Below are 26,491 nucleotides of genomic sequence, written 5' to 3'. Positions count from 1 at the left end.
ATCTCTTCTTTGGCCTTCCTCTTTTTCTACTTCCTTCTGTTTTCCCCAGAATGATTGTCTTTTCTAGTGAATCATGTCTTTTTATTATGTGTCTAAAGTATAACCTCAGTTTCATTATTTTAGCTTCTAGTGATAGTTCTGCTTTAATTTGTTCTAACACCCAACTATTGGTCTTTTTCGCAGACCATGGTATGCACAAAGCTTTCCTCCAACACCACATTTCAAATGAGTTGATTTTTCTCTTACCCACTTTTTTCACACCCCACTTTTACTCAAAGCACTCAAGGTGGTGTACATGTTTCTCCCCCCTCTAAATTTTTATCCTCACAACAATCCTGTGAGGTAGGTTAGGTTAAGAAAGGCAGTGACTGGCCCAAGGTCACTCTCCCCAGGTCCTCATCCTATGCTCTGAGCACTACGCCACACTGGCTAGTTTACTAATTGTGTGAATGATGTCATGCTTCTGGTTTAGCCATAAGATGCTGGGTCTACCAGGCATGATGAGCAGGTTGTGATGCTTGGCAACCCTCTTTTTTGAAATTCATCCCAGTTACTTGCCTTGCTGCAGAGTATGACAATCCCTTGAGAGTCAAGGAGTTCTGTTTGGGCAGCAGAGCTATGAATTTGCAACCCCTCAGCCCAAAGAAGCATTCTGTACAATCCAAAAGACTGTACATTCCACAAGAATGAAAAGTAGTGCAGGACATGAAGGGAGAGGGCCTTGTCAGTGGTGGCCCCCAAATTACAGAATGATCTCTCTAATGAGGCGCACCTGGCACCAACACTGTTATCATTCCGGCACCAAGTCAAGACTTTCCTCCTCTCCCAGGCATTTTAGCACGTGTTTTTAAATTGTTTTTAAGTTTTTATTTTTTTTTAATTGTGTTTTAAAATTGTTTTTGTGTTTAAAATTTGTATATTTATTTTTATTGTTTTTAATTGCTGTAAACCTCCCAGAGAGCTTCGGCTATGGGGCAGTATATAAATGTAATAAATAAATAAATGAAGTCAGTACAGCATCCATGTATAACTTCTCTCTTGGGGACTAGCTACTCCATAAATTACAAGATTCCTTCAGAGGCGGCACTTCTGCTTCTGAATTAGCCTGAAAACTCCTATGTAGACCATCACATGTGTATCGGGGTTTTTTTCTTTCCTTGGAATGCAAACATGCAGTAGGGAAATAATGCTGTGTATTGATGTGGGGAGTTTCATGCTAACTCCTACATGGAATTCAGCAACCTCTGCAATTCCATGCAGGGATTCTGTAATGTTTAATGAGGACTTCCTAACATGGCAGCAACCGCTTATGCCAGGGACAAGGAACGTGTGGCCCTCCATCTCCAGTCATCCCTCACCACTGGCCATGCTGGCTGGGGCTGATGGGCGCTGGAGTCCAACATCTGGAGGGCCACACCCCTCGCTTACACTAAATATGCAACTTGGTCTAAATCAGCTGTCCCTAAACATCCCAAACTATCTGAAAGGCTCCAGGTTGAGACAGGTTGGTCTAAATTAACATGAAAAATAGAGTTCTGGGAATCACAGCAGAAGCCCATCAGGTCCAGGAACCCATTTTTCACAGTGTTTGGCTGAATGCCTCTGGGAAAACTCACAAGGACGGCATGAAGGTGATGGCCACCTCCACTTTCTTGCTCCCCCCAGCATTTGGTATTCAAAGGTACACTGTCTCCAGACATGGACATTCTATTGAGCTAGCATGGCTAATAGTCATTGACAGACCCATCCTCTTCCACAAATGTGTTCAGCCTTTATAAATAACTATCTCAGCCATCATCTGTTACCATATCTTGAGGCAGTGAGTTCCACAAGTCAATATGCCTCATGTGATACATTATTTCTTTTGTTGGTCTTGAACTTACTGCTGATCAGTTTTGTTGGGTGACTTTGAATTCTAGAGTTATGAGGAAGGAAGAAAATTGTCTCTTGATCTGCTCTGATTACCCTGCAAATTCATGTTTAAACAAACAGTCCTGCTTAACCAGAGCCAGCCCTGCCTGTCTTCTCCAAAGTTTTCCATACCAAGTTTTCTTCCCACGGCCCTCGGCATCTCCTCCTCTAGCAAATCTGCCACAAGGGCCACAGGAGTCCTTCCCAGAATCCTTGCTCCACCACGTTAATATTGCTTGAGAATGCACTGTTCTCTGAACTGAGATGCAACCCTACACGATTTCTGCCTTCTTGGACTCTTGGATCACTCAGACCTAAGGAGCATCTGTTCAGGACATTCATGTTCAGCTCCGTATGAAATATATATGAATGAGTGAGTGAGGCCTCTGAGCAAGTACAGAGTGCCTTTGCACTATCATTGGGCCACCATGACTAGCTCTCACATTCCTTGGACTACAGCTGAGGACTTGCAGGTCAGAGGGCATGAATTTATGGCAAGCTGTGCTATCTTTGAAATCTACTTTTCTCCCCACGGTGCTGAATGGATAGACTGGTTACAGCCGTCCACTGTATGTGCTGACCTTAATTCAACTTCAGACCGTGCTTTCAGTCCTAGAGACACAAGCTAACCAGTGTTTGTGTAATTTGGCCTCCATCCCTCTGTGCCCAAAGAATTTCTGGTTGCCATCCCAGGGTAGAACAACCATCGAAGCCATGGCAATGTTGAACCATAGTTTACTCAAAACAGTAGAATGCAAACTACCTTATATAGGAACACAGGAAGCTGTGTTATATCAAGTCAGATCCATTGGTCTGTCTAGCAGCCTAGCTCATTGTTTTCTACACTGACTGGCAGTAGCTCTCCAGATTTAGGCAGGGGACATTCCCAGCCCTGCCTGGAGATACCAGGGATTAAACCTAGGACCTTTTGCATGCCAACCATTTGCACTATCACTGAGCCACAATCCTTCCCCAGAGTATGGTTTCAAATCCTGGTTTGATGCTCACTCAGAAGCCATAGTTCACCAGATTCAGTGTTGATTCAGACATTACACCAGAGCCAGGTTTGCCATTACATCTGAACGATCTCACTGGGTTCCTGCAACATGCCGGCCACACATGTTCAAATAAGCGGAAAGCATAGGCCTGTGAACTGTGATTGGCTGAGGCTCCTGGGGGTGTTTCCAGATGGGGGCTTAATATTGTAAATGGGTCACTACTGGCAACAGGTTTATTTTAACATCAGATTTTCCCCAGACAGTGCAGATTAAATGGGGGAAAATATGGGCTGACATTTTAATGCCAACAACATTGTATAGATGGTGTGAAAATGAATGCAGGCATGGGAACACCCATCTGAATCTCACAGCAAACACCCATCTGTGTTAGGGGTGGGGGAGAAATTCAATACAGTTTGCATCTAAATGCGAATCTATCAAATTCACACATTTTGAAACAGCCATCCTTCAAAATTCGTGCTTATCTGAATTTTGTGATGCAGCGCTCCAACCCATCAATTCTTACACAAACGCATATATTAAGGGAAAGGGTACGTAAAAATGAATACATTTGGGAAAATAACATTGAAATGTATTATATTAGGAGAACTTGCTTTCAAAACGGTGTACATTAGCCAATGTGTTTATTAGGAGAAATTTGTACTAAAACGCTGAAGAATTTTCATGAGGATTTTTTATTTAAAAAAAACAAATTGCTAGAGAAACGTAGAGGACTAAATCTAAGATTGGAAAAATGAAAAACCGAGAGAACAGAAATTGAAAGATCCTTCCATCCCTGTTCTGGTTATGCCCTGGGTGGACGCTTTCTTGACCATTTCTCTCCTTCAGACAGTACTGATGAGATGTGAGCCCAGCAGCACACTGGGAAACAGAAGCAAGTTTCTCAACTTTCCCTGTTAACATGAAAAGGGCCTTTTTAAATACACAAACTTGATCCACCCAATTCTTCCCTTAAGGAAATGTAATTTGTACTAAGCGTGCCTCCAGACTGTCACTGTTACGCAAGAGAGATTCACACGCATCCTTTAACTTCAGGTTTGCACAGCTGAAGTGGTTTGAAGGGCTCCGTCGTCCTAGCACAACAGAGCCACTTAAAACAACAAGAAGAACTTTTTGGGTTTCAGAAAGTGACAGAGAAATGCACTGAAAAGTGTGGGATGATGAAATGATTAACAGGAAGATGTATAAACACCTCACAAGCAAATCAGGATGAATGCTCATTGTTGCTTAATTGGCCCATAAAACAAATCAGAAAAATGCTCAATAAATGCCAGACAGGATCTAATGGTAAACTTTGTGCAAACAAATCAGAATGGAAGGCGATCAAACAGGTTGTCTGGAGGAGCCCTATGGCACTGTGAGGATGAGTGGGTTGCATTTGCTACCTCAAAAAAAAAAGAAACTGCTGAATTGGATCAGACCAAAGGTCATTCTGTTTTGCACAGTGGCCGGCCAGATGTTTCTGGGGAGTCCACAGGCAAATGCTTCCAGGGCTGAAAGAGAGGAAGACAGACCACTAGGGACACAATGATTGTGGCCACTCATTATTTTGTAATGGGGAGATGCATAAATAAATGGAAAACAGACTGCGGCATGGAAACATTCAGAACAAATACTGTTTCTACATATCCCTCGGGTTCTTTTTCCTCCTCACTAAGCAGCCACAGTGCTCCAGGCAAATAGTGCTGACCTTAAGATCCAACGTTCAGAACCTAGACTCATCAATTTGCCATGGGTTCGCCACTGTCTCCCAGCCTCAGTCCCCCCATCTGTAAATGGGAACAATGATTGGCCTTCCCTGGAGCCTCAGGAGTGCAGAGGGCTGTTATTGATAAAATGTGTAAATGTCTAAAATTAGAAGCCTTTGTGCAAGTCATGCATTCTGGACTTAGTCCTTTATTGTGGTGAGTGTGCTTGTGCACCCTTGGTTAAACAGAAGGAAAAAAAGCATTCTGCATGTGTTCAGATGCATCCTCTCCTTCAGCATTGCTACATTTGTTTCAGGACGTAGCCACAGCCCCGAAAAAAGGGTTTGGAGTTAAGCCCTGGTGAGTCCAATCTGACAAGAAGTCAGGGAGACAGAAATGCATAACATATATGCCAACTATGCCAGTCCGTTCATTCTTCCTAGACTCCGTACAGGCTTTTTCCTTGCTCTTGGAATAGACAACCGCCTCCAGGCATTTAAAAAAAAAATCTCAGAGCTGACCTGCTCAGATGGAAGAAATCAGTGTTCTGGCAGCCAATGGTCACCCCAAGAGGTTATTTTGAATTAGCCTCCCCCTCCCCCCTTGGGACTTGTTTTGAATGCCAGGACTGTGCCCAGAAACACTGCCAGCAACTGTAAAAGAAAAGTATCTCTGAGCACACACAGATTGTCTTTCCTTTGGCACTGATCAACTGCTTCCAGCTTCCCCAGATGAAGAATTAGGGAACTGGACCGCCTGATAGCGTCAGGAGGGGAGAGTGTTCTTGCACTCCGGTCCTGCTTACAGGCTTCCCCCAGACACCTGGTTGGCCACTGTGAGAACAGGATGCTGGACTAGATGGGCCACTGGCCTGATTCAGCAGGCTCTTCTTATGTTCTTATGATCAGGGTATGGCTTCTAGGTAAGCCTGGTCCCCCCTCCCTTACCCAGAAATTGGGAGCCTCCTGGGGCCGAGAGACTCACCCCCTTCCTCTGGTTGCTGAGGCAGAACGTGCATATGCTCCTGGGCTGCTTGCCCTCCATCTCGCCCTTGGTGCCGTAGAGGGCGCTGAAGCAGGGCTGCCCCTCCTCGCCGCCCTCGCCCAGCAGCAGGACGTTGGCCAAGTGTGCGATGTAGCTGGAGGCCAGGCGCAGCGTCTCGATCTTGGAGAGCTTCCTGTCCACGGGCTCGGTGGGGATGAGGGTGCGGAGGGCCGTGAAGGCCGTGTTGACGCTCTGGGTCCGGTCCCTCTCGCGGGCGTTGGCCGCCTGCCGCTGCTTCACCACCACCACCTGCCCGGGCTTCCGGGCCACCTTGCGCCGGCCGTCGCAGCAGCCGTACGACCGGTCGGAGGCGTCGCTCTCGCTGCGGTTCTCTTCGTCCTCCTCCGACAGCAGGCTCAGGTCTGGGTAGAGCACGTGGGCAGCCATGGGTCTCAGCATGGTGAACGCCATGGCGATGGGCCCACCCCGCCAGCCACCCCACCAATGGCCTGGGCTTGGGGGTCTCTGAGAGGCCAAAGAAATGCAGGCTGTGGAGAGAGGCACGCCACACCTCCCCAAGCAGGCCGCTGCCGCAAGAGCTTCGAAACAGATGGAGGCTCGCAGCCACTCTCCAGCAGAGGAGGAAAGGTCCCACGTCTTCCCAGCTGCTCCTCAGCCTCCTCGCCTCTCCTGCGAGCGTCCGAGAGCAAAGCTCAGCTGGGATTCGCAAAGCAGCCTTTTGTACAAAAGGCTCTGGGAGGGGCTAAGCGCCGGGAACAGAATCCCGGCCAGCCAATGGAGCAGCTCGACATCCCTCTCCGGCCCAGCCAATGAGGCGGCGACGCTGCTCTGGCCTCTGAAATTGAAAGCCATCCATCCGCGTATCCAGCTGGCCGGGCAGGTCTGCTCTGTGTCTGTGTTGCTGTGGTTTTTATGAGGGCAGCCGTGGATGACAGCAGGAGGAGGAGGAGGAGGAGGAGGAGGAGGAGGAGGAGGAGGAGGAGGAGGGCGAGATTGCTAGAGGCAAGCCAGACACCTTGCAGAGAGAGATCCCTGCAGGGCCAGCCGGTGAGAAAGAATCCAGAGCAGGCTGCGTGCCTTGCAGCCACTGGGAGAATATTAGCGCGGATCAAAGCGTACCGTCCTACAGTCACCTCCAGGGGAGCCTGTCGAGAGGCACTGCTCACTTCAAAGATGATTCCGGATGCAGACATAGCCTACAGCTCTGTTATACAGCTGAGGCCAGAGAATAGTCTGGGGAGGAGCCGAATGAGCTTGCTCGGTGAAGCGGGCCTAGACGCAGCTCGCTGTCACAAATGCCGGCATGCCTTGGAGACTGCTTGGGAGGTATGCTTTGAGCTTCCCAAAGGAAGAGCGAGATATAAAGAGGCAAACAAAAAGGGAGTCCTGTCTGCACGGCCATCCCCTGCCTTTTCCTGCTTGCTCTGCTCCTCTGTGCTTTTTGCAGCTGTCTGACATGCAGAAATTAAGGGCAGGTTTAAGCAGGGCTGGGGAAGTGTAAGTCTGTCAGTTTCAGTTTATCTCGGTTTCGCATTGTTCCAGAGTTCTCCACACTTCTGCATCAGTCTGCTTTACGACAAAAGTTCTTCTGGAAAGCCATTGGCGTGTGAGTGTGCCTTTCTCCTCACACACACGTTTTGTATGCAGTTTTGCCTTGTACACGTTTGTGCAAGCTATTCCCCCTGATGCAATGTTACTTTGTACGCTGTTTTCACTAACATGTGCATTTAGTCACACTTTCCGCTAGCGCATGCATTTTTTGCACACATTATTTGGTTGGAGAACATCGCCGCAAAATTCGGGGAAGGGCGAATTTTGAAGAATGGCTGTGTTTCACTTTGCATATTGTGTCAGGAAGTTCAAATTAGCTAGACTGTCCCTTAAATGCAAACTGAATTGAATTTCGTCCCTGTCCTTAAACATTACATAGAAGCATAGAATAGTAGAGTTGGAAGGGGCCTTTAAGGCCATCAAGTCCAACCCCCTGCGCAATGCATTACATAAAGCCCTCTCTATTTAGACTCTTATGGTTGGCTTTTTCTAGGGAAAAGGAGCTGCCAGGAGGGGTGGTTTGGAATGGTGAAGTGACAGGATGGTGGTACTTAACCCCTTTTCTGCCTGCTGCTTTCCTCTGCACCCCCACATTCTGCTTCTGTCCCCCATGCAGGATTCAAGACACGTGCTCACCCCATAAACCCTCACCCACCTGCCTTCTTACTTACAACTGGTGCAGATGGCCTTGATTGTCAGTTTCCTCCTCCTTAGTCTCAGTGTTGTTATTCAGGGGTGTAGTCATCCAGGGTCTCAGTGGGTCTTAGACCCCTTATTTTGGGGGGAGTAGGGTCCCTATGTCTCCAGCATCCTACAAGCCAATCAACATGAAAGGGAAATGTGTTAGTTACTGAGAAGAGTCTTCTAACATGTTTCCTTATCTTTCCCCATTGATTGGAGCCAATCGGAGTGAAAAGGAGGTGAGTGCGCCACTGAGAAGAGTCTTCTCAATAGCCAGCACACTCCCCTTTCACACTGATTGCCTCCTAGGGACATCTGTTGTTGTGGGAGAAGAAATGTGCAGAAAGGACTAAGGAGTATGGAGATAATGATGGAGAGTAAGCAAGTGAGTGGGGGTGGCTTTAAGGGGGCATGCCATGACTGTCATGAAGGCACCCTGCCCTTCTGGGTTTGCCACTACAGTACTGTTGTCATTATAGAACTCTGCAAGGGGGAGAATGGGTGGGCAAAACTAGATGGATTTGTTTCCCTCTGTCACTGGCTCTGGCTCCATCGACTGCTGGCCACTGAGCCTTCCGCCCTACCAACCACCATGGGCACCAGCCACCATTCCCACTAGCAATACTCATACAGTTCCAGAGATGGAGGGTGTCTAGTAGGACACGTAGTCGAGCCTCTAACAACCTGGCACCCTCCAGATGTTTTGAACTACAACTCCCATCAGCCCCAGCCAGCAAATTGGCCTGATTTGGGTCAACCCAGGCTTTGACCAGATTGGATGGAAAGAGCCCCAGATCGCCCAGAGGTGCTGAGGGAATGATGACAATACATGGGGCAGTACCCAGCTGTCCATTCATAGCCAAGGGGGGAGCTGAATCCAGATCTCCCCAATCTATTGTTGCATGCACCCCAGTCTCCGAGTGGTGCAAGACTTCCAGCAGTTTCTGGGCTTACGCAGGGTTTGGTTTCCTTGGAATGAAGGTCAGCAGAGATGGCGGTATCTTTAGGATATATGGTTTTATTTACACATATATACAACCTGACCGTAAGATGGAGGGGTCTGCAGCATTAACAGTCCAACAGATCTTGCTTCCCCATCAGGCTTCCATGGAGGCACCCCAAAGTCATGGCTTAGGGTTCAGCTCAGAGACCAAGCAAGCCTTTCTGTGTCTTTCCCAGCTGCCAGCTTTACACTTAGGCTAACTCTAATACACACAGGCCATTTGGCTCCAAAATGAGTTTGGCGGAGGTCCTCCCTCCTGAGAGAGTTCTCATAGCAAGAGGACTGCTCTGAACCACACCCTTTGATATGCAGATCGGCCCATCAAGCAAAGAGACTGGTTTGACTAGAATGATTACCTTATGAAAGAGACTAGTTAAATTAGTCCAGCAAGTTTCTCTGCTACAACCTCAACTATACAAATTCAGAATCACAGCCTGTGGGATCCAAAGACACCATCCATCCCACCCCACCCCCAATTCTATAACACTATGTTTTAGACACCATCAGCTACACTGGCTCACCATTTCAGTGTAGTGAAAGACAAGTAAGAGAGGATGTGATAGACGTGTATACGATTATGCGTGGTGTGAGGAAAGTGGATAAGCCTCTCTCAGAACACTAGAACTGGTGGACATCCAACGAAGCTGTATGTTGGAAGATTCAGGAGAGAAAGAAAATACTTCTTCACTCAGCGCATAGTTAAATTGTAAAATTTGCTACCAAAAGATGCAACGATGGATACCAACTTAGATGGTTTTAAAGGATGAATTAGACAAATTTGTGCATTTGTCAAATTCACCAATAGCTACTAGCCATGGTGCATGTTTTACATCCACTCTTGGAGGCAGTATGCTGGAAACCATAAAAGGGGAGAGTTGCTCTTGTGCACAGTTCCTGCTTGCAGGCTTCCCATAGGCATCCGGTTGGCCACTGTGAGAACAGGATCAGGGTCACCGACAGACCAGTAAGAAAGGTCCATTTTTCCTGGGCCTGCAGCCACCAGGACCCCCAGACTCTTAGCTTTCTTTTAAAAAAAATTAAGTTCCTAAGTGGTCTGGATCAAGACATATACACCAACATGTTAGTTGCCCCCCCAGCTTCTGATAAATGAGTTAGCAGATGGCTGCTCCAATCCCCACCCTTTCAGATTTTTAGCCAATAAATGAAGTTGTGGTTGATGAGGGATTTGTACCGCCAGGCAATAGCTATAAACCCTTGTAAGTCCTGACAACAGTTGCCTTTTCCTACTTGTCTGCGCATCACATGAACTAAGTAAATTTATAGCTTTCAGGAGCAGCCTGTGTGCCTGCCTGCCCACTTTTATATGCTCAGAGTATATTTTTGTGTGTTGGCAAGTTTTGTGGGTGGTTTTTTTTTTGGTAATTTGCTGTAAAATATCAGAACTGTGGACTGTTGCACTGAAAGCAATTTGAGGGGGGGTCTGCCTTTGTGTATGTTTTTTCCTCTTCAGTGCATGGTTTGTAAATATGTCATGTTATATTTGCACCTTGCTGTTCTTCCTGGGTCCTCCCCACTTTTATGTTTGCAATAACCTTGTGAGGTAGGCTAGGCTGAGAGTTGGTTCAGTCAAGCTGCACAAGTTTTTTTTAGCCGCTCCTACCTTGTTAATGTTATTTTAATCTTTAAATGTTATTTAATAATTATATGGTTATGACTACTTGTAACTATTGTAAAATGCCTTGTGAGGGCAGGAACTCTGAAATGCAGCTTTAAAATCTGTTAAATAATTACATTTTAAATCAAGACCGTAGATTCAAAATAACTGTTCACATTGATAATATACGTACCTAAGCAGCAGTTCTTGCCAATAGCTTGCCAGGAGATACGGGTGGGTGGAAATGTAGAAGGCCCAATCTACATACAGTGTACCGGGCCCAGGAAATCCTGTTGGCACCCCTGAACAGGATACTGGACTAGATGGGCCACTGGCTGGACTAGATGGGCCACTGGCCTGATCCAGCAGGTCTCCACTTATGGTCTAGTTTCCCTGGGAAGCTGCAAATTATATTATATGGTATGATCTTTCATGTGCTTACTAAAATAATTCCTCAGTTCCTTTAATTAGTTTATTTATTTTGGAATATTCTGCTGCTGGCTTCTAAGTGACAGTTTATGCCTCTTGTAAAAGCTTCAAATCTCCAAGAAAGCCCTGAATTTCCTGGCCCCAGCCTTATCCAGGTCACCATGTCACATGCCCCTCGTTGCTGGCCTCCGAGGAAGGAAGCAGCACGGAGCTTTCGTTGGCTGGCTGCCCTCTTCCAGGGCACTCCAGTTTGGAGTCCTGGGAAAAGAGAAGGCGAGGCTAGAAGTGAGAAAGCAAGAGTGCGAGAGGAGTAAATAGCTCGGTGAAGGGGAGCAGGCAGGAAAGGAACTCTCGCTCGGCAATAACTCATTGTCTCAGGAAGCCAGAGCAGCACAAACCTTCCCTCTGTGGGGATGCTGAAGGAGATCCTTTGACCTCTCAGAGCTAGAGGTGAACCCCAGCTGGTGGGTTGCTTCTCCGCTCAGGCTGGAATGGATCCGGTGAATCCCGAGTGGATTTGGAGGTGCTTGTCTTCCTTGCAAGAAAAGGATTTATTCCCCCCCCCCCAAAAGGCTGGAAAATACACAAAACAAACACTGAAGGGAAAAAAACCCTCACATTCCTCCTGTTGAAAGAGGAAATGTATTTCTATGCAGCTGATCCTAAAGAGAAAAGGGAGCGTCTACTTTGCTTTCCGGGTACCATAGACCGCGAAAAAGACAAATAATTGGGTGTTAGAACAAATTAAACCAGAACTGTCACTAGAAGCTAAAATGATGAAACTGAGGTTATCATACTTTGGACACATAATGAGAAGACATGATTTACTAGAAAAGACAATAATGCTGGGGAAAACAGAAGGGAGTAGAAAAAGAGGAAGGCCAAACAAGAGATGGATTGATTCCATAAAGGAAGCCACAGACCTGAACGTACAAGATCTGAACAGGGCGGTTCAGGACAGATGCTATTGGAGGTCACTGATTCATTGTTGTTGTTGTTATGTGCCTTCAAGCCGATTATGACTTATGATGACCCTATGAATCAGCAACCTCCAATAGCATCTGTTATAAATCACCCTGTTCAGCTCTTGTAAGTTCAGAGGTCCATCTAGCTCAGTATTTCTCTAAGATGACAGACAGTGCTCCACCAGGGTTTCAGGTAGGAGTCCTTCTCAGCCTTACCTCGAACTGCCAGGGTTGAACCTGGGGCCTTCTGCACAGAAAGCAAGGCTATGTATGCCACTGAGCTACAGCCCTTTCCCAAACTATTGTTCAGCCCGCTAGGTTCCGCTACAGAAGCCTGAATCTGCTCACAATGCTTCCAGTTCTGGCCAAGCTCCTCCCCACCCTGCTTTGGCTGTGCCTCTGCTGGTGAGACAGCAGGAGAAGGCAGCTGCAGGGTTAAGCATCTCCTCCCCCTTGCTGCTTCTTCCCTGCAAATCCCTACCTCTTGGTGCAGGTTTGCAGGGGAGAAGGAGCAGCAGAAAGGATGAAGTGGTTGGGTTATGTGGATCTTCCGGTCGATGGCACCACCTGTTTCAGAAGAGACTGCAGGACAAGCTAAATTACAGCAGCAAAGACTGTAGGGAAGGGACCATGGGTCAGTGGTAGATCATATACAGGCCTGGCACCAGCAGGTGGCTAAGTCAGGCCCTGGCCTTCGGCCCCTGTGGCCCAGAAGAGCCCCTCAGGCTGGGAGAGTGGAGCTCCCACTCTGCAATCCATGCTGGCATCGGGTCGTGGGCTGAATCACGCCAGATGTCTTGGTGTCCAGATGTCATGGACTACAACTCCCATCAGCCACTGTAGTCCAAAAGGTCTGGTGGGCACCTGGTTGGGGAAGGCTGGTGTAGCCAATCCTGGGCTCAATGTACAAACAGTCTGACCCTGTATAAGGAAGGTTCCTAAGCTTCAGCAAAGTGGTGGGCTCAAGCCATGCGCCTGCGCCAACTGAACATCAGAGCCTGCAATGCAGCATGGCCTGCTTTTGAAGCCCGCTCCGCCATCCTGCTCAGTGATCAGCCCCTTTCCCTGCTTATACACCCACACGTGGTGCGTTCAAGGCCCATTACCCTTGCACAAACGTTTAGCCAGGCTTCATTGGGAAGTGCTGTCCGCCCTGCAGTTTGCAAAGTGGACACCTCGGGGCAAGCAGCAGGGAGAGGCCCCATCTCTTGGCATTCATGTCTGGCAAAGCAAAGCAGGGACTGAGCTGGAGCCAGGGTGGCTGGTTGGGGTTAAGGGGAGCTGTGATGCGTCCTTCCCTGGCTCTCCCTGTCAGGTTCCTACCTGCTCGTGGTTACTGCCTGTCTTTAGGCACCACCAGGGACTCCACCAGTCCGGACCGCACTCTCTTATGGTTTACCTATCCGCTCTAGCACAGATCTCAACAGATCCCCCTGCTAGGCAACCACCAGTAACGTCCCAATACTAGTATTCCCAGAGACTCTGAATACTGGTATTGTTATTCTCTTCACCGCTGCCACCATTTGTTACAGTTCCCCTTCAGCCTTGGTCATTACCTTACCCTCCCTTCTGGTCTGTGAAACCCCAGCCAAGGATCAGACCTTTGGTAAACCAAATTAAGTATTTATTAAAGATAACAAAGCTAACAAGATTAACAAGATTTCTTCTTAAGGCACATAAGCATATGGTTTTACTCAATACTAATCCGAACTCCACCCCCCTCCTTCTCCACTCTCTCCTGGCAAACAACTCTCTAAACCCCACCAAGCAACCCACTCAGTTTCACCTCATCCACCCCCCAGATTCCACTCTCACTCTTCCTTTTATATGTTCAGCCATTTTAAACACTCAGCCAATCATCTAGCATTCTACTGCCCATTCACTCCCCCTCCTCTTTCACTCCACTTACCATGTATCTTCTAAACAACCAACACTTACCATATATACATTAATATAGGAACATCACAGGAGCCCCCTTCTCTCCCGGCAGGGCAGCGTGGGACAGGGAGAAACCAACCCCCTGGTCAGATAAAGGCATGCTGTGGCGTGTGTGTGTGTGTGTGTGTAAGGAGGGGAGGTTGTGGTTAGGTGAACTCGGGGAAAATAAAGAGCAAAAGGTTCAGCTCTCCACATTTGTCAGTGTAGTCAAGAGAGCTGTTGCTCTGTTGAGCTGAGCAAAATAACATGCACATATGGGATCACAGTCTTCAGCTGTATTCCTATCAATACAGAAGCCCTCTCTTCCTTCCTCCCTCCCTCCCTCCCTCCCTCCCTCCCTCCCTTCCTTCCTTCCTTCCTTCCTTCCTCCCTCCCTCCCTCCCTCCCTCCCTTCCTTCCTTCCTCCCTCCCTTCCTTCTTCCCTCCCTCCCTCCCTCCCTTCCTTCCTCCCTTCCTTCCTTCCTCCCTCCCTCCCTTCCTTCCTCCCTTCCTCCCTCCCTTCCTCCCTCCTTTCCTCCCTTCCTCCCTCCTTCCCTCCCTCCCTTCCTTCCTGCCTTCCTTCCTCCCTCCCTCCCTCCCTTCCTCCCTCCCTCCCTCCCTTCCTTCCTTCCTTCCTTTCTTCCTCCCTTCCTCCCTTCCTCCCTTCCTTCCTTCTTGTTTTGTTTGCCAAGCGACAGGCTGGCATGCAAACAAATTGGAGGCAGCAAACAAGATTAATTTTTTTGGTATGTTATTTTTGCTGTTTATTTATATGGAGCTTTCTAGATGACCTTGGGCCAATCACAGTCCCTCAGACTAACCTACTTCACTGGGTTGTGGTGAGCATAACTCCTTGGAGAAAAAGCGGGATTTAAATGTCATAATAAATGAATAAATAAATAAATAGCAGGGTTTCTGGTTGCACAGAGGCTTCTACTCATGTTCAAGCAAGCACAGATAGAAGCCCCCATTAGAGTTTCCCTGTTCAAGATAGGTAGGTTGGGGTCAGAAAGGCTGGGGCAGGTTGATATTTCCTGAAGACAGATAATGAGAGAGAATATAAGAAGTTCTAATCAGTCAATCAGCTGATTTCTGTACAGCAGGGGTCGCCAACCGTTTGGGGCCAATAGGCACTTTTGGAATTTTGTGAAAGTGCCATGGGTGCCAGTCACAACATGGCTGCCATGGGGGTGTGGCACAATACAAAATGGCCACCATAGGGGTATGTGGGAGAGGTTGAGCCAGCACAAACAGGAACTGAGCAGGAAGAGCAGTCTCTCGTGCATTTTGGATGTTTGAGGGGATATTTACTGAGACTTTCATGAGCACCATAGGTGGTACTGGTAAGCTCACTAGCATCCATGATGCCACATGGATCACCCCTACTGCAGAGGGTGGGAAATGTACTTACTTAAGATCCAGCAATTTGTATATTATGTTAATTCAACAGATCTGGCAACTCACCATCCACTTACACCGGGGGGCCTTGAGTCTAAGCCAGTCTTTCAGCCATCACATGACTAACGGATCCATTGTTGGAACCAGTATGCAGTGCCCAATATGTGTCACTAGCAGTGGCGGCTGGTGGCTCCATGTCAATGGGGCAATGGAATCCGCTCCAAATTTTAGCACCTTGGACAGCTCCTTGAAAGTTTAGACTAAAAACCCAGAGCAGATTGCACTGCCCCATGGATGTGGAGCCACCACCGGTCACTTGTTTGTTTATTTTTTGATTTGTATCCTGCCCTTCCTCCCAGCAGGAGCCCAGGGCAGCAAACAAAGCGCTAAAAACACTTTAAAACATAATAAAAACAGATCTTAAAATACATTAAAACATAACAGGATTAAAAACATTTTTTAAAAAAACAACTTTAAAAAAGGGTTAAAAACATTATTAAAAAACATATTAAGCAATTCCAACACAGACGCAGACTGGGATAGGTCTCAACTTAAAAGGCTTGTGGAAAGAGGAAAGTCTTCAAAAGGCGCCGAAAAGATCGCAGAGATGGCGCCTGCCTAATATTCAAAGGGAGGGAATTCCACAGCGCAGGTGCTTACACTTGTAAGTCACTTGTTAGTACCAGGGATGGATGAATCTATCAGCTTCAGTCTCTCATTTTTCCAGTCTTAAATTCAGGTCTTGACATTTCCACAGCCACTTGCGATTTATTTTTTATTTTTTATTTTTAAATCCTCATGGAAATTCACCAGCATTTTAGTGCAAATCTCTCTTAAAGTACACATTTTGCATGCATTTTTGCAAGCCATTTTCACTGACATAATGCATTTGCACAGGCTACTTTCACTCATGTTTGCATTTTTATGCACACTTCCTCCTAATGCATTTTGGTGCACATCGGTTGGTTGGAGAAACACATTGCAAAATTCAGAGAAGTGCAAATTTCAAAAGATCATTGTGTTTGGTTCACATAACAGCTCGAGAACAGTGAATTAGGGAGTTTCTCATTAAAATGGAAACAAAACTGAATTTCTTCCCCAAGCTTACTTGTTACACATAAAGGTCTCCAAGTGGCTTACAACATATTTAAGAGCATAAGGATAGGTTAAAAAAAAAGGATAGGTTAAAAAAAAATACATCACAAGCAAAACACATTTACACCAAAACACATCTGACAATTCACACATCTGGAACTTGCAGAAAGCAGCTGGTGTGTGTGTGTGTGGGGGGTACAATTTGGCATGGAGGATGTGGCCAGTGTGAAAGAGGCAAGCTCTATCCTTGCACATTTCCCCCATTACACATTTCTGTGTTCAATATCACAGTCTCCTGCAGGTATTTTTCTTTGAAAAAAGTCTTGTGGGGCATTATGACACTTCCACATGCCACATGGAACTTACCCTTGTGATGCTAACTCAAAAGAAAGTCTGCTGGCCAGGCGGTGGCAGATGATGGCTCCATGTCCGTGGGGCAGTGGAATCCGCTCCGGGTTTTCGTCTGAATTTTCAAGAACTGTGGTTCAGCACCTTGAACAGCTCCTTGAAAGTTCAGATTGAAACTTGGAGTGACGCTTGAAGGGTCAGTCGGGAGTGTTTATTAATGAACTGGTCTACCTGTGGGAAAGTGGCCCAACTTGTCCTTTGGAATACTCAGCCTGGGGCCAAGCTTGGCATTCCGGCTCTGGGAACCTGGATTTCCATGTGGTACCTCTCAAATTGAGATGCAGATGGAGGGTGCAGTTTGGAAGTGGGGCAGGGAGAGGAGGCAGGAGAGCTCAATCCTTTTTCCTGCATGCCTCTTCTTCCTGGTCATGTTTCTCTTAGCCACAGCAAATGTAAAACAGGGTACGTTGGCTGAGGAGAAACATTGGGTTCAAACATTCTCCCTTCTGCTCCCTGCTGGTTCTTGTCTCCATAGTTTGCTCTCTCTTTGCCACTTTGCAGTTGCTCAGTGGTGATTCAGTGGCAAATGTTTTGTTTGGCTCTGGGGCGCGTTCCCACCTGCAGACGAGTGCACAGAGGCATCTCAGTCCACCTTTCCACGTGGCAAGGTTGCACACAATGCAACTTGACTTTTTCTCTCCTTGGACTTTACAGGGAATGTTACTTTCCTGTTTGTTTATTCAGAATGTAGATCTTGCATTTCTATAAAATGTTTGAGAGTGCTTAACTTTTTAAGCACTGAGATGTCAAAGAACACTAAATTTTCCAGTGTAGAATTCTCATTAAAGTTTTGCGACTGTTGAATTTTTTTGCCGCCGAACATACCCCCAGGCACACATCTTTGAGCTGATGCCTTGTGTGGGCCTTAATTTTAGGAGTTATTCACAATATGTAGAAACAATGGTTGTGTGTGTGTTCCCGTGCTTTTGTATTGCACGTGTTTTTTTAACTGGATATGAAGCTGGCATCAGACACTGGGGAACAAACTTCAGGCCTTATCACTGGCCTCATGAGAGCTAGTGACTTAATTCGTTCTATCTGAATGCTGAATTTCTTAGGCATTCTAGCAACTCAGGGCTTGGGTAGGACTCTGATGCTCCATGTGATTTAAGACAGTTATGTTCCCAACCCTGCCTTGCTCCATCCAAATCTACTCTCTCCATTTCAGGCTGCTGTTTGCCCCTACTCTCTCCATGTATGTTTGCTAAGGTGTCTCTGAAACACTGACATCCTACTGGGCTGAGACTTGGCTAAGCACAGAAGGGGCCTGAGGTTCATGACAGCCAGCATGACGGATAAGCCAGTACTGTGTATTCAGGTGCAGCTTCTGCAAACCATGTGGGTCCCATCTGAAGAGAAAGAGGCCTACAGAGATCGTGGGCAAGGGAGTGTCACTTTGTAGGCTGTTAGGGGCAGAATCTCTCCAAACATACCTCATTTCAGGACCAATGTGGATGTGATGAGTCACAGTTCTGTCTTCAGACATGGAACTGTCCCAATCCTGTAGAAAACTTCTGCAAATGTGTAGGGATGGGCAAATTGGCTGATTTCAATTTCTCTCTGTTTCTCATTTTCCCAATTTTAAGTTCAGTTCTCCATATTTCCCAATCAGTTTGAGGGTGGTTTTTTTTTTTAAGTCCTCATGAAAATTCACCAGCATTTTAGTATGAATTTTTCCTAATAGTCACATTTATGTATGTAATTTTGCCTAAGATGCACATGTTTTGCAAAAGCAATGCATTTTCATATGTTCATATTTCATATGTTATTTATATGTTATAATGCATTTTCATATGTTATTTTCACTAATATATGCGTCTTTATCTACACTTTGCCCCAGTGCATGCATTTTTGTATACATGGTCTGGCTGGAAAATTGCAAAATTCAGAGAAGTGCAAATTTCAAAGGATGGGTGTGTTTCAGCTGGATATTGTTTTGGAAAGTATGAATTAGACAGATTTGACATGATTCACTAGAAAAGACCATAATGCTAGGAAATACAGAAGGGAGTAGAAAAAGAGAAAGACCAAACAAGAGAAGGATTGATTCCATAAAGGAAGCCACAGACCTGAACTTACAAAATCTGAACAGGGTGGTTCATGACAAATGCTCTTGGAGGTTGCTGATTCATAGGGTCGCCATAAGTCAAAATTGACTTGAAGGCACATAACGACAACAAAACCTTTAAATGCAAACAATTGAATTTCTTCCCCTTCTCTAGTGACTGGATGTGAAGACAATCCAACTTTAAAAGCACACATGCACACACACACACCCCAAACTGCTCTCATGGAGTAATTTAGCTTATTTTATTTTATTTTTATGCAATGGTTTCCATGGTGTACTGTGTCAAAAGCAATTCACAATCAACATCAAAATAATAGAAGCAGTAATAAACAAGGGAGAGGGCCTTCTTAGTGGTGGCCCCCAAATTATGGAATGATCTCCCTGACGAGGTGCACCTGGCGCCAACCCTGTTATCTTTTCGGCACCAGGTCAAGACTTTCCTCTTCTCCCGGGCATTTTAACAGCATTTGAATAACATGTGTTTTTAACTTGCTTATTGGTTTTTATGTGTTTTAATGGTTTAAATTTGTATACTTCTTTTTAATGTTCGGAAGTGTTGTAAACCGCCCAGAGGGCTTCGGCTATGGCGCAGTATATAAATGCAATAAATAAATAATAGTGAAATGCAGCATCCCATTTGTAATTCTTTACAAAAGATTCCATCCCTTCAAATAAAAGGTAATGCTCACAGTTCCATAATTACACCCTAGCAAAAATCCAACATCTCAGTGAGGATCTACTGTCCACTCAACAACTGCTAATTTATTCAGCTAAGACAGAAATGAGATCAAAATTAGTAGCGAAATCAAACAGATAGCTAGCACAATCTTCTCCAATCAGGTGCCCTCGAGAGGTTTAGGACAGCAACTCCTATCAGCCCTGGTCAGGGCATCATTTCAGAGGAAGGCTGCCTGAAACACATCCTCACTACTATCCTACACCCTGGTCTCATCTTCGCCCCTCACTTGCCCACCAGTTTAATACTCTCACAATGGCAGGGTTGTCCCGATGAGGGAACAAGCACTCATCAAACACCTTCAGTAACACAGCAAGCTCCCTCATGCTGAATTATGGGGCAAGGGCTGTTGCTCAGTGCTAGAGCATCTTCTTCATAGAATCATAGAACAGTACAGTTGGAAGGGGCCTATAAGGCCATCAAGTCCAACCCCCTCCTCAATGCAGGAATCCAAATCAAAGCATTCCTGACAGATGGCTGTCCAGCTGCCTCTTGAATGCCTCCAGTGTCGGAAAGCCCATTACCTCTCTACGTAATTGATTCCATTGTTGCATGGCTCTAATAGTTAGGGAGTTTTTCCTGATGTCCAGTCGAAATCTGGCTCCCTGCAACTCTATGTGATAACCTTTCATGTACTTGAAGAGTGCTATCATATCTCCCTCAGTCTACTCTTCTACATGCCCAGTTCTTTCAGTCTCTCCCCATAGGGCTTTGTTTCCAGGCCCCTGATCATCTTTCTTGCCCTCCTCTGAACTCGATCCAGTGTGTCTGCATCCTTCTTGAAATGCGGAGACCAGAACTGGACGCAGTATTCAAGATGAGGCCTAACCAGTGCTGAATAGAGGGGAACTAATACTTCACTTTCTGTGCAAAAAAGTAACCTCTGGCATCTCCAGGCCAATTTGGGAAAGTTTCCCTGCTGGAAACCTTGGAGAGCTGCTGCCAGTCAGTGCAGACAATGCTCAGCTTGATGAATCACTGGCCTGACTAAGGCAACCGCGTCTGTTCCTATGAACCAGACCATTGGTCCATCTAGCCGAGTACTGCCCCCTCTGAATGACAGCTGCTCACCTTCCCCAGAGTTGCAGGTAGAAAGGGATCATGAAGGATAAGGCTACCAACAACATGGCAGGAGTATAGGAAGCTGCTCGGAGTTCATCTAGGTCTTCTCTGACTGGCAGCAGAATGCTCCAAGGTTTCAGATAAGGAACATTACCAGCCCTGCCTGGAGACGCTCTGTTCTACCTCCACTGTTGGAGGCAGTATGAGTGCCAGTTGCTGGGGATAGGGTTGCCAGGTTCAGTCTCCAAGAGGTCTTCTGTATCTCTAAAAGTTGTGCAGGGGGAAGGGAGAATTCCACCTTGTGGTTTTTCCCATTACAGGGTTGCAAGAACACCTGCACTGGGCTGACTTTCTCTTCTCCTAAAGATACAGGATCGGTCTCAGGCCCTGAGCCTGGCAACCCTAGCTGGGGAGGGGATGACAAGTGGGGAGAGTTGTGGTGGCATTCAGGCCCTGCTTGCATCTGGTTGGCCACTGTGAGGACAGGATGCTGGATGGACTCGATGGGCCCCCATTGGCCTGATCCAGCAGCCAGTCTCTTATGATGTGCTGTTTCCCTTCAACAGCTACTTTATGCTTTTAAGGCAAATTCTGGGAATTAAATCTAGGGCCTTCTGCACACAAAGGGAATGCTCTGCCGCGGAGCGACAGTCCTTTCCCAGCTTTCTTTACCTTCCTGCACAGTTTTTAAAAAGACACACCCCAGGTCCTCCCTAAAGACAAAACACGGACAAAATTGAAACAGTGGATTATCGGGGGTAACTTGTAACTAGGCTCCATCGGAGCATTTGCACTTAACGTGCCAAGGGGGTATGCCAACTAGCTTGTTGAGAAACATTTATTTTCGACCCAGATGTTTCAGATACACGTTGGTGGGTCTTCCAATGTTCTTGCAAGAGGATTAGACAAAGCCATGGAGGAGAAGGGTCTCAATGGCTACTGGCCATGCTGGCCATGCTCCACCTCCACTGTCAGCACGGCTCTGAACGCCGGTTGCTGGGAATCCCAAGTGGGGAGAGATTGCTGTGAGATCAGGCCTGGCTTTCGGGCTTCCCAGGAAAGGCATCTGATTGGCTGCTGTGAGAACAGGACATGGGGCTGGATGGGCCCCCTTTGCAGTGATCCAGCAGCAGGGCTCTTCTGCCGTTCTGGACCCTCTGGGTGCAGCTCGCTGTTTAGACAATCCTCTTACATGCCCTCCCGATTTGTCACACCCAGCTTTTTCCCCTGCCAAATGTTGGGCGGCATGTGGGCTCAGATATACAAACAGTAGCTTGAAAAACTAGGGAGCGGGCCCTGCAGTGTCAACACTAGAGGCTGACCCCCATCGTGCACTTTGCGCCCCCCACACGGGGACCTTTTATCCAGGAGGTGATCCTTAAGTGTAAGTAAATAAACACAGAGCAGATGGGAGGGCCGGGCTGAGCAGTGGTTTCTATCTCCCTGGGGCACGATTACCTCTCTGGCAGCCGAGGCAAATGGATTCCAGACCCGGCCGTGTTAAACCTCGGCCACATATGGCCACCAGGATGCTGCCAGCCTGACCTCCTTGAACCTTTATTCAAGGAGCATCGCCCTTCCCGGGAGCAGGGAGAAGCCTCCCTGGGACGGTGGCCTCCTTTACAAGGTTCGCTTTGCCCTTTGGGTCACTCCCCCCCAAGCCTTTGATGGCCAGTGTCAGATATTAACACCGCAGTGGGGGCAAGACCTTTTCCAGCAGGGCCCTACAACTTTTCATGCCATGTTACCCTGAAGCGGGTGGCGGTTTGCCAGGTTGTTATTAAAAAGGGGGGGGGTTTCACGGTTCTAACTTATGAAATGAGAGACATCACGTATTAGATTTGTTGTGTGTTCTGCAGTTTCATGGTCACAGCATACAGAATCCAGCAACCTTATCCTTTCAGCTGTTTGCTTTTATTCAATCAAGTTTCTAGTCCCTAGGAATGGGAAGATTGTCCTGATGAGGACTTTGTGTATTAGGTGACTCTATAATTGCAGAAACCATCATCCACAGAAAGTACTGGTGATCTGAAGATTCCCAAAGCAGAACCTTTGGGTGGAATTTTGTGTGTGTGTGTGTGGTCAATGAACAAAGGGACAAAGACACCTCTATACAAGCTCCTTGTACAAGGATGAATGACAGTGTAAAATATGTGAGGCAAATCAAACAAATTTGCTTGTTTTGTGTAACATATAAAGGTTACATAAATCAGGACACCAAAATCATTTTCAAGTGCACAGCTGAACAGTGCTGTCATCGTCTGTAGGACAATGATTTAGGAAACAAATTTTGTTGGAAGATTCAGGACAGACAAAAGGAAGTACTTCTTTACTCAGCGCATAGTTAAACTATGGAATTTGCTCCGACAAGATGCAGTAATGGCCACCAGCTTGGACGGCTTTAAAAGAAGATTAGACAAATTCATGGAGGACAGGGCTATCAATGGCTACTAGCCATGATGGCTGTGCTCTGCCACCCTAGTCAGAGGCAGCATGCTTCTGAAAACCAGTTGCCGGAAGCCTCAGGAGGGGAGAGTGTTCTTGCACTCGGGTCCTGCTTGTGGGCTTCCCCCAGGCACCTGGTTGGCCACTGTGAGAACAGGATGCTGGACTAGATGGGCCACTGGCCTGATCCAGCAGGCTCTTCTTATGTTCTTATGTTCTTATGAAACAACCCAACTTTCCTAATTTTTTAGTGTCATTCCCCAAAGGGGAGAAAGCCTCTGAATATCCGTTGCTTGGAGAGGGCTCTTGCGCTCACATCCTCCTTGCAAGCATCTGGCTCACAGGCATACATAGGGAGCTGCCTTCTACCAAATCAGACCAGTGGCCCTTCTCACTATTGTCTGCACTGACTGGCAGCAGCTCTCCAGGATTTCAGGCAGGGGTCTCTCCCAACCCTACCTGGAGTTGCTGGCAGGGGACCTTCTGCATGCCAAGCAGATGCTCTGCCCCTGAGCTATGGCCCCTCCCCGGCCACTGTGGGATCAGGATGCTGCTCTAGATAGGCCTTTGGCCGGATCCAGCAGCCAGGCTCTTCTTTTTCTCTTACGGAGAAAACGATAAGAGGCACAGATCATATTTTGTAAGGTGGAGTGATCTGGGAAAGGGTTAGGACTTCACTTCATCAGAAGAGCCCTGCTGCAAGGACTGGACCAAAAGGCCATCTGGACCAGCCTTCCTCAACCTGGTGCCCTCCGGATGCTTTGGACTACAACTCCAATCAGTCACAGCCCACATGGCTCACCCCTTGCGCTCCCGCTGTTTTAATATCTAGTTTCTGAATTTGCATTTTTATTGCATTTTCATTAGCTTTGGGTGTAAGTGGCACAAGGAGAACCAGATGCCTAGGAGGTATAAAAATGTTTAAATGTTTAAAATAAAGAAAGCTGTCAGGAGTGCTTGAACAGGGACTGAACTAGATGACCTTCAATGTCTCTCCCCACTCTACAATGCATCTCCCCATCCTTTTCCTAACTGCAGAAAACCTATTTCTTTCTTAAAACAGATTTGTTGCACTAGGGCAATAGAGTGCTTTAATTCTCTTTAATTGCACAAACCTAAATTTACAGTATGTGCTTGAATCCCTCCTGAAAAATAGTAAGAGCTTGGAGGAATGGAAAGTTACAGGCACTGGTGGGTGGTGGCTCCAAGTCAGTGGGATAGTGGAATACACTCCTGGTTTTAGACGGAACTTCAACATCTTGGACAACTCCTTGAAAGTGTGGACTAAAAGCCGGAGCAGATTCCACTGCCCCGCTGACACCGGCTGCAATCTGAGTCGTAGCAGGAGCTACAGGGTTATGCCAACTATGGGGCTATGGACAATGGGGTTGTCCAGGTGCCTTGTTCAAGGAAAAAGTGGGTTTTAAGGAGGGATTTGAAATAATTAAGAGAAGAGGTGTCACCATAGACTTGTGGGACCCTGGGAGAGCAAGGTAGGGCAATGGAGGATAACCAAGTGGGCCAAAGTGGGCAACAGGGAGGGTTGCCATAGTGGCAACCCAGAGAAAAATGTTGCCTTTAATTTAGGAAATGCAACTTGTGCGTAGGGAAGGAAGAGAAATTAGATTTAGTTCACATTTTATTGCGAAACTACCTAAGTCACAGTTTCTGAAACAATATACAAACTGAAACACAACTCTCCTTGAAAATTTGCAGTTCTCTGAATTCTGAGATGCAGGTCTGCAGCCAAGCAATATGTACACAAACATGTATATTAGGGGGAAGGGTGCATAAAAATGTACATCTTAGTGAAAATAACATACAGAACTGCATTATATTAGGGGAAATTGCTCGCAAGAATGTGTACATTAGGGAAAATGTGTACTAAATGTTAATGGATTTTTGCAAGAACTTTTAAAAAATTGCAAACTGATGCAGAAACGTGGAGAACTGAATTTAAAATGGAGAAACTGTGAGAAACCGAAGTAGACAAATTTGTCCATCCTTACCTGTGAGAGGTGGTCGGGGATAGTATATGGTTACTGCCACTAACTAACAGCTAAAAGTGGCTGGCATCTAAAACCAGAGAAGAGAAAAAGAAGAGGGGACCCCCAAAATGCTAGAAAAATATTGGTTTTTTTATATTTTAAAAATGAGCTTGGATTATAAATAAAACACAATATTTTCCTAGTGTTTTGGGGTTCCCCTCTTCTTTTTCTCTTCTCTGCCACTAACTGGCAATGAAAGGGAAAGGGGGTCCAGATACTTTATGGAGAAGCAGCACTGGAGACTGGGTGGAGGTGGCGAGGCATATTGTCCAGATGCTGTTGATGCAGGGTGATGATTGCGACTCGGCGGCTGTTGCTGCCTCCAGCGACAGCTCTCAGTCAGTAAGGGTGTAGGGCCCTCGGTCCCGCTTGGCCACTCCTCAGTGGCAGGAGCCAGGCACTGCCTCCTGCCCCCCCCCAGCCAAGATTTCCAAATTAAAGGTTAAGAAAAATGGAAATGGACTGCCTTCAAGTCGTTCCCGACTTATGGCGACCCCATGAACAGGGTTTTTACGGTGGTTGGCGATCACTCATGAACGAGTAAGATTGTCTTCCAAGATAATTTGGTTGGAAGACTCCTGTGCGTGAATTTGTTTTATGTGGGGAGATCAGCGCACGACGATCAACACACAATCTTGACAGGAAAAGGCTTTGATCCAATGGCATGGATACCACGATGATTGGAAGTATTTTATCTGCTGCAGCCTTCATCCGCCTTCACAGCCATTGTAACGTACACATTGTTATCCTTCGCCTGTTCTGCCATTGAGGACTTTCTTGGATCGTTCTTTGTCTGGTTCCTCTCCCTTGACCTTACTGCCATTGGTGACCCTGCTGGGAGTACATGACTCCCAACGGCATCGCTCACAGGGGTCATTGGAGCACGCAAGCCCACTCACCACTGCAAGGTGACGGTAAGCTGTATTCAGTGGTGGTTTTACCATTTTCTTCCTCTGAGGCTGAGAGGCAGTGACTGGCCCAAGGTCATCCAGTGAGCTTCATGGCTGTGTGGGGATTCGAACCCTGGTCTCCCAGGTCATAGTCCAACACATTAACCACTACACCACACTTGAAAATGGAAATGGACTGCATTCAAGTCGATTCCGACTTATGGTGACCATATGAACAGGTTTTCATGGTAAGCGGTATTCAGAGGGGGTTTACTATCGCCTCCCTCTGAGGCTGAGAGGCAGTGACTGGCCCAAGGTCACCCATTGAGCTTCATGGTTGTGTGGGGATTCAAACCCTGGTCTCCCAGGTCGTAGTCCAACACCTTAACCACTACACCACACTGGCTCTCCAAGGTTAAGAAAGACTGACCCAAAGAGAGAGAGAGAGAGTCCTACAGTCACTCTGTAGCTGATGGGGGTCCCCAGCCTTTGGGGGCTTGTGGACGCATGTGGGATTCTGAGAAAGGTTTGTGAATGCCGGTCACAAAATGGCTGCT

The 26,491-nt window shown here is 46.9% G+C and overlaps 1 protein-coding gene across 3 annotated transcripts in view; it reads right to left on the bottom strand.

Moving 5' to 3' along the window:
- TCF15 (transcription factor 15) overlaps window positions 1-6,373 on the bottom strand; it is a 28,081-nt gene extending 21,708 nt beyond the window's left edge. The window contains exons 1-2 of one of the 3 annotated variants that reach the window (XM_061630213.1): window positions 5,603-6,372; window positions 3,610-3,823 (exon numbers count right to left, since the gene is read on the bottom strand). In XM_061630213.1, the coding sequence (XP_061486197.1) occupies window positions 3,755-3,823; window positions 5,603-6,073 (540 nt within the window). In that variant the 5' untranslated portion in view covers window positions 6,074-6,372 and the 3' untranslated portion in view covers window positions 3,610-3,754. Of the gene's footprint in view, window positions 1-3,609; window positions 3,824-5,565 lie in introns of those variants that run through there. The other 2 variants (XM_061630211.1, XM_061630212.1) reach the window with 2 other exon arrangements.
- Between the last annotated feature and the right edge of the window lie 20,118 nt (window positions 6,374-26,491).

This window comes from Rhineura floridana, chromosome 6, assembly GCF_030035675.1.
Source record: "Rhineura floridana isolate rRhiFlo1 chromosome 6, rRhiFlo1.hap2, whole genome shotgun sequence".
NCBI classification, from domain to species: domain Eukaryota; kingdom Metazoa; phylum Chordata; class Lepidosauria; order Squamata; family Rhineuridae; genus Rhineura; species Rhineura floridana.
This window is presented reverse-complemented; position numbering and strand designations above follow the sequence as displayed.